This window comes from Myotis brandtii, unplaced genomic scaffold, assembly GCF_000412655.1.
Source record: "Myotis brandtii unplaced genomic scaffold, ASM41265v1 scaffold626, whole genome shotgun sequence".
Classification (NCBI taxonomy): domain Eukaryota; kingdom Metazoa; phylum Chordata; class Mammalia; order Chiroptera; family Vespertilionidae; genus Myotis; species Myotis brandtii.
In genome coordinates this window covers 434,498-448,621 of record NW_005370394.1, presented here as the reverse complement: position 1 = coordinate 448,621, position 14,124 = coordinate 434,498, and the positions used below count along the sequence as shown (strand labels likewise).

Genomic DNA, 14,124 nt, shown 5'->3' with positions numbered 1-14,124 from the left:
CTGTGGTACATCTACACAATGGAATACTATGCCGCTATAAAAAAGAAAGAACTTTTACCATTTGCAACAGCATGGATGGAACTGGAGAGCATTATGCTAAGTGAAATAAGCCAGTCAGAGAAAGATAAAAATCACATGATCACATTCATATGTGGGATATAATGATCAACATAATTTGATGAACAAGAATAGATCCAGAGACAAATGGCAGGGGAGGGGGGTTAGAGAGCAACCAAGAGACTTGTATGCATGCATATTAGCATAACCAATGGACACAGACACTGGGGTGGTAGCGGCTTGCCCGGGATGGGAATGGCTGTGGAGGGCGGCGGGGTCAATTGAGAAAAAAGGAGACATATGTAAAATTTTAGGCAATAAATAAATTTTAAAAATAATAAAATTAAATTTAAAAAAATAAAAAGGATATATTTTTGAACTGAAAAAAAAAATTTTTTTTATAGAAACTGAAGAAGCCCAGCCAGCCTGCCTCAGTGGTTGGGCATCAAGCTATGAACCAGGAGGTCATGGTTCAATTCCTGGTCAGGGCACATGCCCAGGTTGCAGGCTTGATCCTTAGTGGGGGCATGCAGGAGGCAGTCGATCAATGATTCTTTCTCATCATTGATGTTTCTATCTCCTCTCCCTTCTTCTCTGAAATCAATAAAAATATATTTTTAAAAAGTGAAATTGAAGAATATTTCTGACATTGGGGTAGGGAAGAATTTTTAAAACTACAAACCCTATTGAGAAAAACTGTTTGATTTTACATTAAAATTATATACCTTTTGTATGATAAAAGATACCATGAGCAAAATGAAAAGGCACAGGGACAAACAGGGTGAAAGTATCTAAAATATGTGCCATTGACAAATTACGATTATCCGGAAAATATAAACAATTTCTAAAAACCAATAAGTGAAATATAAACAACCGAATACAAGAAGTCAAAGAGAATGGCCAATAAACACATGAAAAGATCCTCAATCTCACCAGTCATCAGAGAGAACTGTAATACACTGTTGGGAGAAGTGTAAATTGAAGAGTCATTTTTAAGAGATATTTGGGAATATTTACTAAAGTTCTAAATCAATAACCTAGGAATTCCATTTTTAGATATATCCCCTAGATAAACACTTATTCATGTATTCAAGGACATCGGCACAAGAGTATTCACAGTAGCATTTATAAAATTAAAAAAATACGAAATAAATGTTGCTCAACAGATATCTGCCTTACTGACTCTATTCTAAAATTATCCCACCTCAAATAGTCATATTCCCTTCTGGGGAGAGGTCTGGGTGGGAGAAAATATAGGGTGCCCCCAAAAAATGTATACACACATTTTGAATAATTATAAAGATAGTGTTTATTAAAATACATTTCATTTTCAAAATTGAACTATCAGCTGTTCGAGTATATATATACACTTTTGGGGGGACACCCTGTATACATATCACATAGCATTTATTTCAATTTTCTTCCATTTCTAAATGTTTACAACCACCCTCATCCCTGAAGCTTTCACGGAAAAAATATGATAATTGAAATAATCTATGAGCTCCCAAACTCAGATGATAACTTTAGATAGCACAAAAATCCTTAACTAGAGGTGTCAGTAAAATATAACTTTCTCTATCCCTGATTAAAACTAAATACATAGCTGATCTTATAAAAAGGGCAGTTGCTAGGTATCAGAAATAAAGATAGAATTGAAAACCAGAAAGGGAAATGTAAACTGAAATTTCAGTTTTCTATGGGGATTGATTTGCAAAAATCGGAAGAGATTTTCAGATTACCTTTTTTCCCTGGAAAGTCACTGCGTACATAAACCCATGAACGTATTCTATTGGCCAAGTTCTCACTATACCATTTGACTGGGAAGTGGCTATGCTTTATTAAACGAGGTACTAATTTCAAGACTGAATTCTGGAAATTAGAAATATTTTTTGTAATGACAATTCGTACAAACTTTTTGCAGTCGTAAGGTATAATCAAAAGTGGCATCAGATTAGTCAAGAGTATTGTAATAACTATGAATGGTGCCAAGCGGGTACTTGCAATATCACGGGAGACACTTTTTAAAGTATATGATTGTCTCACCACTATGTTGTATACCTGAAACTAATACAAAATAATGTTAAATGCAACAAAAAGTTCTATCAGCAAATAATGCATGTTATTTGATCTTAGTTTTTCTAAGTGTAGACAAGTGTTTATAATTTGTATATGAACTTGAGAAAAGAGATCATCATAACCCTCTAAGAAAATTAAGCCATATTTGTGGAGCCTTTACTGGAACTGTCCCCCAGAAGTCTCCAGAGGAAAAACATAACAGGCATTAATTAAAAACAATTCCAGGAAATGATAAATTACTCACAGTAACAGACAATTTAACTTTTCAACTCTATCCTTGCATTTCCCACCACAAAAATCAGAACGAATTGCATTAGATGCTATGGTTAACTGATGTGAAACTATGCTGTTTTAAGATTCTTTCATAAAAAATTAAATAAGAAATGCCATTTATTTTGATATTTGTATTCATTTAACTTCATTTTATAAATTTAGCTAGAAAATTGTTCAGACTGATTTCTTCAATCACACCCACAAACAGAGATCACATTTCCCAGCATTTTTGAAAATGAAGGAAAAGAGCATAAGAGCTTCAATGTTAGAATCATGATAGTAAAAGTACTATTAACAGAAATCTGGATAGTGCTCAAATGAGCAAAAGAGAAACAAAAATAAAACATCTTTTCCTTAACCAATATGGGGACATTATCTTTAAACAGGTCACCATCACAGCTCTTCACTAAACCTGGAATCTTCCCCTCTACTCATAAGAGAGCTTTATTGATTTATGAAAGTGAAAAAGTTGCAAATTGGCAAACATATGCAGGCGGCTTTTCTCAATGACTTGGTGAAATAAAATGTTAATGTGTTATCTATACAGACAGATTCAGTAATTAAAAGCAGCTTCCCGGGCTGAGATTTTCTCCACAATTTATAAAAACAGCAATTTCCTGCTCTTTAATCTTCTGTCAATGACCCCTCTCCAAAAAAATAATATGAGGAATAGGAAATGCAGAGCTTAGGTCTTTCCATCTCTCATAGGTCTTGGGAGACTTTGTGCTACTCTTTTTATCCTTCTCCCATCTTTCTGTCTAGTCTTTAAAAAAAAGACATATCTTGTGTTGACTTATCTTTGGGTTCCCTCTGCCTGAGATATTCTTCCCTGTCTCCTACCCCTTCATTGTTAAAGTCCTATATCATCTGAGCAGATCCCTTTGAAGCCATTAACGTATAATTATTAATGTTACTTAATAACAGAAAATGATAATGTTAATTGGAAAAATCAAGATGCAGAATGTTACCTATTCTATGATAACTCTGTAAAAACATGAATGCAGATGGATAAAAATCAGAAGGAAATATGAAAATAGCTATTAAAATAGGAGATGACAAAGGGTTTTCTTTTACTTCTGAAATTTGTTATAACTTTTAAATTATTTTTTTCTTTAAAAAGTTCTGTCCTTTCTTTAAAGTCCAAATGCCATATTTCCTAAAAGCCTTGACATGAATCTTCCCTTCTCATTAGAGGCTCATTTATACAGCATCTATCACATACTATCTTGTATCTGAGGCAATCAAGTGTGTGTTTTCTTAAAATTGTGAGATTTTGAAGCTTAAGAAACTCAGCTTTTCATTATATTTGTTTTCTCTACAGAATCCAGATGAATACTTGGCACATAGTGGATGCTGAAAATTCTTGATTAACCACAAACCTTTCTGAAGTTGCAGAAAGTAGGTATAAGGCATCTTATCAAAAACAAGGACAGGCCCTGACCAGTTTGGCTCAGTGGATAGAGCATCGGCCTGTGGACTGAAGGGTCCCAGGTTCAATTCCAGTCAAGCATGTATCTTTTGGTTGCGGGCACATCCCCAGTAGGGGGTGTGCAGGAGGCAGCTGATCAATGTTTCTAACTCTCTATCCCTCTCCCTTCCTCTCTGTAAAAAATCAATAAAATATATTTTTTAAAAAAACAAACAAGGACAGGTTTGCACAAACAGTGAACCAAGAACAGTGACTGCCAGACCTACACCCACCAAACAGACAATTGGAAGACTTCTCTCTGAGCAAGCTGAGTGGTTCAAGGTAGGGGAAAAGAAAACAGACACTAGAAATACTTATTTGTGAGAGTCTCACAATTAAATGGTAGGTCAGAAAAGCCTACTATGAAATACTCCTGTCAAATGGACCTGCCCACTTTTACAGAGTATCTGTGTCAGCACCTAAGGGAATGGATTAGGAAAGATGAAGACAAGAGATCAAGGAAACAGTGGATCCAACACAGAAAAGAGATTCAGAGGATTCTCACAATGATGGCAAATGGCAGCCCGCAGATGACGCTATTCAATAGGGGTAGAGTGCCAGCTGTTTGGATGGACGGCACATAGCAAGAGGCTGTTTCCAACAAGAATGAGGGAAAAGGAATCAATACCATTTGTGAGATATGTATCCATGCATATATATTTTTCGACATTGCAAGGTTTTAAAATCCTGTCAGTTTGCAATTTTATTTGTGATAGGTGTACAAAACCTTTGTGCACCGGGCCTCTAGTAAAATAGATTTAAAAAAAAAAAAAAACAAGGACAGGTTTGCACAAACAGTGAACCAAGAACAGTGGCTGCCAGACCTACATTCACCAAACAGACAATTGGAAGATTTCTCTCTGAGCAAGCTGAGTGGTTCAAGGTAGGGGAAAAGAAAACAGACACTAGAAATACTTATTTGTGAGAGTCTCACAATTAAATGGAAGGTCAGAAAAGCCTACTATGAAATACTCCTGTCAAATGGACCTGCCCACTTTTACAGAGTATCTGTGTCAGCACCTAAGGGAATGGATTAGGAAAGATGAAGACAAGAGATCAAGGAAACAGTGGATCCAACACAGAAAAGAGATTCAGAGGATTCTCACAATGATGGCAAATGGCAGCCCGCAGATGACGCTATTCAATAGGGGTAGAGTGCCAGCTGTTTGGATGGACGGCACATAGCAAGAGGCTGTTTCCAACAAGAATGAGGGAAAAGGAATCAATACCATTTGTGAGATATGTATCCATGCATATATATTTTTCGACATTGCAAGGTTTTAAAATCCTGTCAGTTTGCAATTTTATTTGTGATAGGTGTACAAAAACCTAAAGCAAAAAGTGTACAACAGCCCTAGCTGGTGTGCTCAGTGGATAGAGTGTTGGCCCAAGTACTGAAGGGTTGCAGGTTCGATTCTGGTCAAGTGCACCTACCTTGGTTGCAGGTTCAATCCCCTGCCCTGAACAGGGCACATGCAGGAGGCAACCAATTGATGTGTCTCTCTCACATTGATGTTTCTCTCTCTGTGTCTCTGTCCTTCCCTTCTACTCTAAAAAATCAATGGAAAAAAATATCCTTGGGTGAGGATTAACAACAACAAAAAAGTGTGCAATAAATAACTATAAGGTATAATAATTCAGATGTGAATACTACTGTATTTACCTAGTGCATTAATATAAACCCTAAATATTTATTTAACAAAAAATTGCTATAATAGGAGGGCAGATGTGTAGTTTTCTTTTTTTATTTTTCTACAATATCTGCTATATAATTTATGGTGACCATATTTTCCAAAGTAAAAATGGAAACTATGGATTGACAATAGTATTCTTCCTCTGGTGTGTAAATTTACTTGAAAATTTTTATAAAAATATAAATGCTAGATCACCTTTATTGAAAAATACATAAAATGAGGCCATCCTAGTAAATGAAAAGTAGAGTACATGATTGTTATATAATTGCTATGGTCAAAGCTCCTCGGGAGTGTTAGCGGTAATAACCACGATAAACTAGAATACTCAGAATCCTTAGATTTACAAGAGAGCCATGGATCTCAAAGTACATTCCCTGGACCAGTAGTATGAACACTACATGGCAATTTATCAGAAATACAAATTTTCAGGCCCTGCATGGAGTGAGTCGGACACCCTGTGGTGGGGCCAGCAGCCTGTGGGGATTCTGATGGACACGAAAGTTGAGAACCACAGGTGAAGAGCATGAGAGTAAGAAGGGAGGTGTTGTAGGTAAGGCAGTTGCAGGAGTATTCCCCATTTACAAAACTGTAACTTCATTTATTCAATCAGTACTACATCATTTCTGAAAAAGAACAGCTAATCATTACTTTACGTCTGCACATTACTTTTAAATCTGACAGCACAATATATGCTTATTTATACATGAAACATCTCTGGAAGCATATATATCAAGCTGATAATCATATTCCACAGTAGTTTTATTCATAATAGCTAAAAGCTGGAAACAATCAAAGTGTCCATCAAAAGGAGAATGGATAAATATTTGGTATATTCATATGGAATACTACTCAACGATAAAAAGACTGAGCTACTGATACAATCACATGGATGACTTTGAAAAACGTTACATTAAACAAAAGAAGCCATATTCTCGTTTCTCTTCAGAGAGAATAAATCTTTCATCTTTTATTTTTTAAAAAGGAAGCTAGACACAAAGAGTACACACTGTATTATTCCATTTATAGGAGTTCCAGAACAGGCAAAATTAATCCATGGTGATTAAAACGTTGCCCAGGAAGAGTAAAAAGAGGAAGTTGACGAGAAGAGCTCAAGGAAACATTTTGCAGTGATGTCAATACTCTATATCTTAACTGGGTTGCTAGTTATACAGGTTGAAAATTATTGTACATTAAAGATCTGTTTGTAAATTTTACTCCTTTCCCCACCTCTCCCTGAAAAAAGAAGGAAAGCATTTTCCAACATTTTCAGACAAAAACAAAACTGAGAAAGTTCATTACCAGCAAACACTCACTGAAAGAAATTCTAGTGGATGTACTTCAGGCAGAGAAAAGGGATCCCGAACGGAAAGCTAGAGATGCAAGAAGAAATGAAGAAGTAACAAGCAAAGACAATGTTAAATACATGATAAACAAACATTATTTTAAAAAACAATGTTGATGATGATGATGACATGCACGTATGATGACATGCACGTATGATGACATGCACGTACACATCCAGTGAGTCTCCAGTCCACTTGGGATCCAATTTAAAATCCTTGATAAATGGCCTTTGCACCCTGCTCTCCTCACCTCTCCAGAATCATCTACCACCGTCCCTCTTGCTCTACCCCTCTAGTCTTCTTTATGCTCCTCTTCATCACATCTTTTACATTCACCGTTCTATATCAGACAAGAGAAGCTCATCTTTTCTGTTATATACTTTCATCTTACATCTCCCTCTCCTTTTCCTTCATAACATTTATAAAACATGTATGTCTGATTATATATTTAATGTCTCTCTTTCCTTCTAAGCTATACATTCAGCAAAGTCTGTCGTTCATCATTATAACCTCATGATTCAATCCAAATGCCTCATACATGATAAATATTCAACAAATATTTGTTAAGCAAATACAAAATTCAATTACTTCAGAGGTCCACCTAAAAGCTATAATGACAAAAAAGACAGAAGATATGGGAGTAAAGACATAAAAACAATCACAAGTTGATTTTGCTCCTATTCCATTCATCATCTTCCTGAGAAAGAGTCTCTTCTGTTAAATTATTTTATGTGGGCAATTATTTACAGCAGAACAATGGAAAGACCAAGTCTTTGATACTAAAGAGACCAGGTTCCCATCCCAGATCTGCTCCCTCCCACAAGTGAGTCCCTGAGCAAATCACAATCTCCGATTCACTATCTGTAAGGTGGGGATAACAATACCTATCTTTGCAAGACTTACAGCTAAAGTATAAGAACACGTAATCTGGCGCCAGCCATGCAGCAGGTGTACATTAAAGGCAGCTAATATTATATGTAGGTTGTGTTCCACACTGAAGAATATTTATATTAAAGCATCTTTAGCTCTGGCCGGCGTGGCACAATTGGTTGGGCATCGTCCCATGCACCAAAAGGTTGCTGGTTCTATTCCCGGTCAGAGTATAAGCCCGGATTGCGAGTCAGGGTGCTTACAGGAGGCAGGGAACAGATCAATGTTTCTCTTTCTCTCTCTCTCTCTCTCTCTCTCTCTCTCCCTCTCCCTTTCCCTCTCCCTCTCCTTTCCTCTCTCTCTCTCAAGTCAATAAAAAACACTTTTTTAAAAAGCATCTTTATGCACTGACATGATTGTTTGTTTACATTACTTTCTTTATTGCCCTAACATGTCTCACATCAGTGGAAACCAGACATTTGGTCAGGCCATGAAGTTATAATGTTGACTACAGACATACTTATTCCTCAAGACTTTCAGAAAATGCTTATCAAAACCTTTTTTCATTTGTTTATGCAGTCTTTCTCCCTGCATTTATCTTCAGACTTCTCCAACCTTCTCCATTCCTTTATCCTCTTAAAACTAAGATAGAATTGGCAAGGGAGCTGGAGTAAATAGAGCTTCAAGGAGAGAGAAGCCATAGAATTCAGTAAAACAGTGGGGTTTGCAATTCAAATCAGCAATCTTACACATCTCCAGGCATTGCAGAATATTCCTAATACCAGATACAGCTAGCAGATGGGAGAATCAGCTGATTTAAATATCCTGCTCTGAAGGATGTCAAATACCTAAGCCAATGGTTCATTAAATGATAAGGCCAGAATTCTAACCTAGTCAAATTACATGTTCTATACCTCTGCTTACCCTAAATAATTTATTTCTAAGGAGCCTTCAAGATTATATCCCTATGCAATATATGAACTGCTAATAGCTAACTGTGTGTGTGTGTGTGTGTGTGTGTGTGTAAACTTTTCTCATCTTCTCTTCCTGGTGCAGAGGAGTCAGTAGGCCTACCTTAGGCAGAGTTTGGGGGCAGGGAGTAGTTTCATGGAGGTGCCTGGTCAGCATGCTTGCCAGCATGGAACACGGAGGGGACGAGGGAGGTGCCATACAGAGATGCTCAGTAGTGCACCCACTGGCTTGGGACACAGAGGAGGAGGGTGTTGCATAGAGATGTAACAGCAGTACTCCCACTGGAGGGGAAAGTGGGGTGCACAAGTGGCAGAGGAGAGGCCTGCATGGTTAGAAAATTAGTTACACCAAAAACATAAGTAAATGAATTGAGCACATAAGTAAATATAATGAAGATAATGAAAGTCAGAATTTTTACTGCTAGAGAAGGCACTTATGGCTACAAAGAACCCTGAGATATTATATCTGAATTAGAGAAATTGGTATGAATTAATGATTTTTAAATATCTATATAAAGACTGATGTAGAAATAACTATAGATTTATGTGTGTATTTATGTATACATAAGCGTGCAACACACACACACACACACACACACACACACACACACATTTTTTAATTCTGTTTCCTGAGATGGCTGAAGAGGGATGACATGCAGTAGCAATGAGCACATTGAGCACCCAGATCTTGGCTCCTAAGGACATTTTCTACCAAATGGGCGAGGCAAGATGTAAGAGGAACCTGGAACATCTTCTGCCAGAAGGAAAAGAAGTGTCCAAAGGATGATGGAGACATGCCACAAGGACCTAAGAACCTTCCTGGAAGGACTCCCACTGGATAATTTAAGCAACAAAATATTCAATGACAGTAATTAATTACAACCTAGTGAATAAGCTGGGATTCTACAAGCCCATGCTGATATAAATAAACAAATGAATAAATAAGTACAAAGACAGGAAAGCTCTTCTTACATAGAATGCCAATTAGTAAAAGTGGAAATAAAGACACAGTGGTGGAAATCATCAATGGATGCTAAAACGGGTGGATGGAGATCTGATGGATGAAGGGTAGGGTACTGGCATAATCTCTGACTATGTCCCCACAAAATACTAACCACTTATAAAGGGGGAAATGGTGGCATTACGAAAAAGAAACCTTACAGACACCAAAATGACCAAGTGATCAAGGTTATCGTCGATAGTGATGACAGGTCAACATCGCGTACCCCCTGAGAACACAGGACCATTTCTGTGATACCTGCCAAAAAAGCATGACCTTCACATGGGCAGGCTGAGGAACATCCTACAGGATGTACAGTCTGTACTCCTTAAAACTATTAAGGAGAAAAAACAACAACAAACCAACAAAAAATTATTAAGGATAAGAAAGGCTAAGGAACTCACACAGATAAGAGACTGAAAATACATAAGTACAGGCACCAAATGCCCCTAAATGGGGCCTGGAATCAGAAAGGAAAAAGAAAAAGTATTAGAACACTTGTCAAAGACTGAATGGGATCTGTGGATTGGACATCCTGCATATCTGATTTCTTAGTTTTAGAGGGTTGGATGGCTGCTATGTAGGAAAGTATTCTTTTTTTCAGGAAAAGACATTCTAAACTATTTAGAGGTGATGGGGCATTGTATCTGCAGCTTGTCCTCAAATGGTTCAGAAAAAGACGAATGAAAATGGCAAAAAATGGTTATGGAGCAATTGTGGTAAAATGTCAGCAGTTGGAGAATCTGAATGAGGAGAATTTAGAGTTCTTCACACTGTACTTGCAAACTTTCTGTTGGTTTATAATAAAGAGCAAATTGCCACAAATAAACTATATTTATGCACTTCTTTGGTCCCATGGAAACCCATGAGAAATATTAAAGAGTTGCAGAAAAGCAGGAATGGCATAAACAATACGTGAAAGATTGGGCTAAATACTAACACAGCCGCTGCTTCAAATGTGCTTCTCCTTTTTGTGAGTAGAGACTAGAGCAGCGATTCTCAACCTGTGGGTCGCGACCCCTTGGGGGTCGAACGACCCTTTCACAGGGGTCGCCTAAGACCATCGGCAAACATATATAATTGCATATTGTTTTGTGATTAATCACTATGCTTTAATTATGTTCAATTTGTAACAATGAAAATACATCCTGCATATCTGATATTTACATTACGATTCATAACAGTAGCAAAATTACAGTAGCAACGAAAATAATTTTATGGTTGGGGGTCACCACAACATGAGGAACTGTATTAAAGGGTCGCCGCGGCAATTAGGAAGGTTGAGAACCACTGGACTAGAGGTTTGGGCTCAGTATAATGCCAGTGTGGGCAGGGTCTGTTTCTGCTCAGTATTAGTGGGTCTAGAGGAGTCAGAACATACACTTCCTAGTTATCCTGTTGCTTATGCATTGTGGTCACTGACACCATCAAAGGCACCCATTCTTCTATATGTGAAAATGGTGGAGCGAAGACTCTCAACTCTTTCCTCTTTATTTTCCCCCCTTCTCTTCCTTTGTTTCAATCAGGTTTCAGTTATAGGAAATAGAAGTCACTCAATATTTTGGGAAGAAAGACGTTAATACGGGGAATTAGGTGCTTACAAAAATCGTTGGAAGTGCTAGAGGGGCAGGCTACAGGCTGGGCCTCCAGAGGACCCAGAAGTTCCTCAGTGCGGGCCCACCCAGGAAGCTGCCGCTTCGGCCCCAGCCAGAGAAGTGGGTAATCAGGGGCCATCACAGACCTGCTGACTTTAAAGAATGTGCCCGATCAAGACATCAGGAAGCCACTACCACCAATCTCTGCTGGCAATTTCCTATCAATACCCACAAGCCAGCGTTACAAGGTACTAGAACACTTCTGCAGAAAAACTCAGTGTCTGCATGGCCATGCTTGTCAGCAGAAAAAGCAAAATAACAAACAGACAGTAAGTTATGCGGTACTTCATTTCCACCTCCCAAACAAACCTTAAGTGCACCTAACTAGGAAACCTGTTTCACAACCTATTTCCAGGATGCTAAGTTCAGGAGAGAGTCTGGGGTGCAGGGTGGTTAGCTTAAGATAACAGGGACGTCTGCTGGCAGGAAGGGATGCTGATTTCCAGTCCCCACATCTACCACACTCCTCCTCACCAAAGATTCGTGGGAATTAACTTCTTGTCAGAGCAAATTTGATGGAAATTATATTACACTACTTCCTTAGTTTGTTATGCTTTAATGGCAAAATTCTGCATGTGGAGCCAGGACCAGATATCTCTTACTGAAAGACACAAGTGGAGGAAGAGCTAAAACTCACTTCAACACTAATATGCTCATACAGTGTGACAAAGTGGCTATTCAGTGTATGCTGGTTAAATTACAGCTGTCTCACTCGCTTCTATCCCATGTCTATTCATCTTTCTCCTTGTTTCAGTTTTAAATTTAAAATAAGAATCATCTTTCTTTTATGGCTGTAATAGAAAAAAATGCCTTTTCATAAACAGCAGAGGGCTATCTATTCCCAGACTAGTCTGAGTTTTAGAAAGTGGCATAGCTACAATGTTTTTCTCCTTAAAAAGTAGGGAGGGGGAGGCTTTTCTAAGCCCTCTTTCATTTTTGTGATGGAGCTGAAAATAAATGACAAATAATAGCGATGCGATGACAGCCTTTACCCGAAAACAAGCAATTTCTGTCTCTTTCCCACCAGACTGGGAGCTCCTCAGAGAACAGGCGGGGACTGTTGTTTCTCTCTGAATCCCTGGTGCCTAACAAACTGTGTGAAGCAGAACAGACAGTTAATAAATGTTGAATGAATAACCTAAATGACAATGGAAGAAGTGGAAGACAACACCACCATCATGTCTTTTATCTTCCTGTCTCATCCTCTTTCTCCACGTGGACAAAGTCTACAGAAGGAGTTGGAAGAAACTTTTGAGTCCTGGGACTGACAACCGGACCCCCATCATGAGAATCAGAGTGGGCCCCATGCCATTAAACTTTCCAGAAGTACAAATCCTTCAGCAAGTTCAGGAAAACCTCACTTCAAAGGGTGGAGTTTCTGGCCTTCACACGGAGTTGCTTAATGACCACCCACGAACAGCCACAAATAGTTTCAGCTCAGCGGGCAGAGGGGTGATGTGAGAAGCAAATAACTGTAAACACAGACCCTGTTCCAAGGGGGAGAGAACAGTGAATGATACCTTTGGCAATGCTCTGTCTATGATCAATTGGCTCTGCGGGGAGTGAGATGAGAAATCTGGAATAGCAGGGCCCACACCCTGTAACAACACACAACAACAACCACAACAACGACGAGGAAAGAAAGTCCAAGGCCAGCCAGATTGTGGTGGATCCCGCTGGAGGTTATCTGCATTGGACAGCTGATTGTAGCAAGCCAGGAACCCTGACTGATAAGAAGAATGCTATCGTAGGTTCAACACTGCATGATTTTCCTCTGGTCTCTTCTATAGAACATTAGCTGGGTATTATTTTTAGCTAAACATCTTGACCACTGTTTCGAAGGGACTACCGAGCTGCCACCATTGGTCCACCCACCCTTTGCTTCTGTTCCGGCAGCAGTCACTAAGAAATGAAAGTCTAATCGCCTGGCCATAATCATCCTCAAACCCTCTGAGATAACCTGCCTGCATCAACAAGTTGCCCACTGTTTATACACAAGGAACTTTCAAGAGAAATGTAAACGACATTTTTAAAAAGATGTTCGAAGAGACCGCGTTCCTCAGAGGAGGCACTATTACAACACTGTTAGAAGATACCTGAGCGATTAGGCTGAAGGACTTACAGTTAAATGGGTCCAATCTCGCAAACAGATACCTGTGACAGTTTAATCAACAGGAACGCTTAAATCTGATGTTTTCCCCACTCCAAACTGTAGACCAGATAGTCTTTCACCTCCCACCTACCTCCTTTAAAACAGAACAACCCTTCCCAAATGGCTTATTTTTAATAAGCGTAAGGCATAACTGAGAAGGGACAGCTTTGCCTTTTCAAAGAGCAGAACTTAATTTCCAAAGCGAACAGCTATAGGGAGTTCTTTAACATAGTTATACTTTTCCAGCTCGACTTTTTAAGTATCAATACAGACCAGTGAAACATGGCACGCACTTTCCACACGTGACACTTGTTACTAAACACGGGGAAGACCATCTATTTGCCTGCTTTCCCATCCCCGACTCCAGTGAGGGTTAAAAAGGGCTGCGGAGAAAAAAAGAAGAAAAAGAAGAAAACCAAAACAGCGAGTCACAATTCCCGGGCAAGCCTTCAGGTCAAAGTGCATCCCGTGGAGTCCAGCGGGCCTGTGCCAGAGCCGGCGCAGCAACTGCCGGGATGCTAAGCTCCCGGGGATTTCTCCACCGCCCCTCCCCGAGCTCACGCCC

The 14,124-nt window shown here is 38.9% G+C and overlaps 1 protein-coding gene across 2 annotated transcripts in view; it reads right to left on the bottom strand.

Annotated features, from left to right (window-relative positions):
* NEDD4 (neural precursor cell expressed, developmentally down-regulated 4, E3 ubiquitin protein ligase) overlaps window positions 1-13,909 on the bottom strand; it is a 117,662-nt gene extending 103,753 nt beyond the window's left edge. The window contains exon 1 of one of the 2 annotated variants that reach the window (XM_005880115.2): window positions 13,853-13,909. In XM_005880115.2, the coding sequence (XP_005880177.1) occupies window positions 13,853-13,894 (42 nt within the window). In that variant the 5' untranslated portion in view covers window positions 13,895-13,909. Of the gene's footprint in view, window positions 1-6,881; window positions 6,901-13,852 lie in introns of those variants that run through there. The other variant, XM_005880116.2, reaches the window with a different exon arrangement.
* Between the last annotated feature and the right edge of the window lie 215 nt (window positions 13,910-14,124).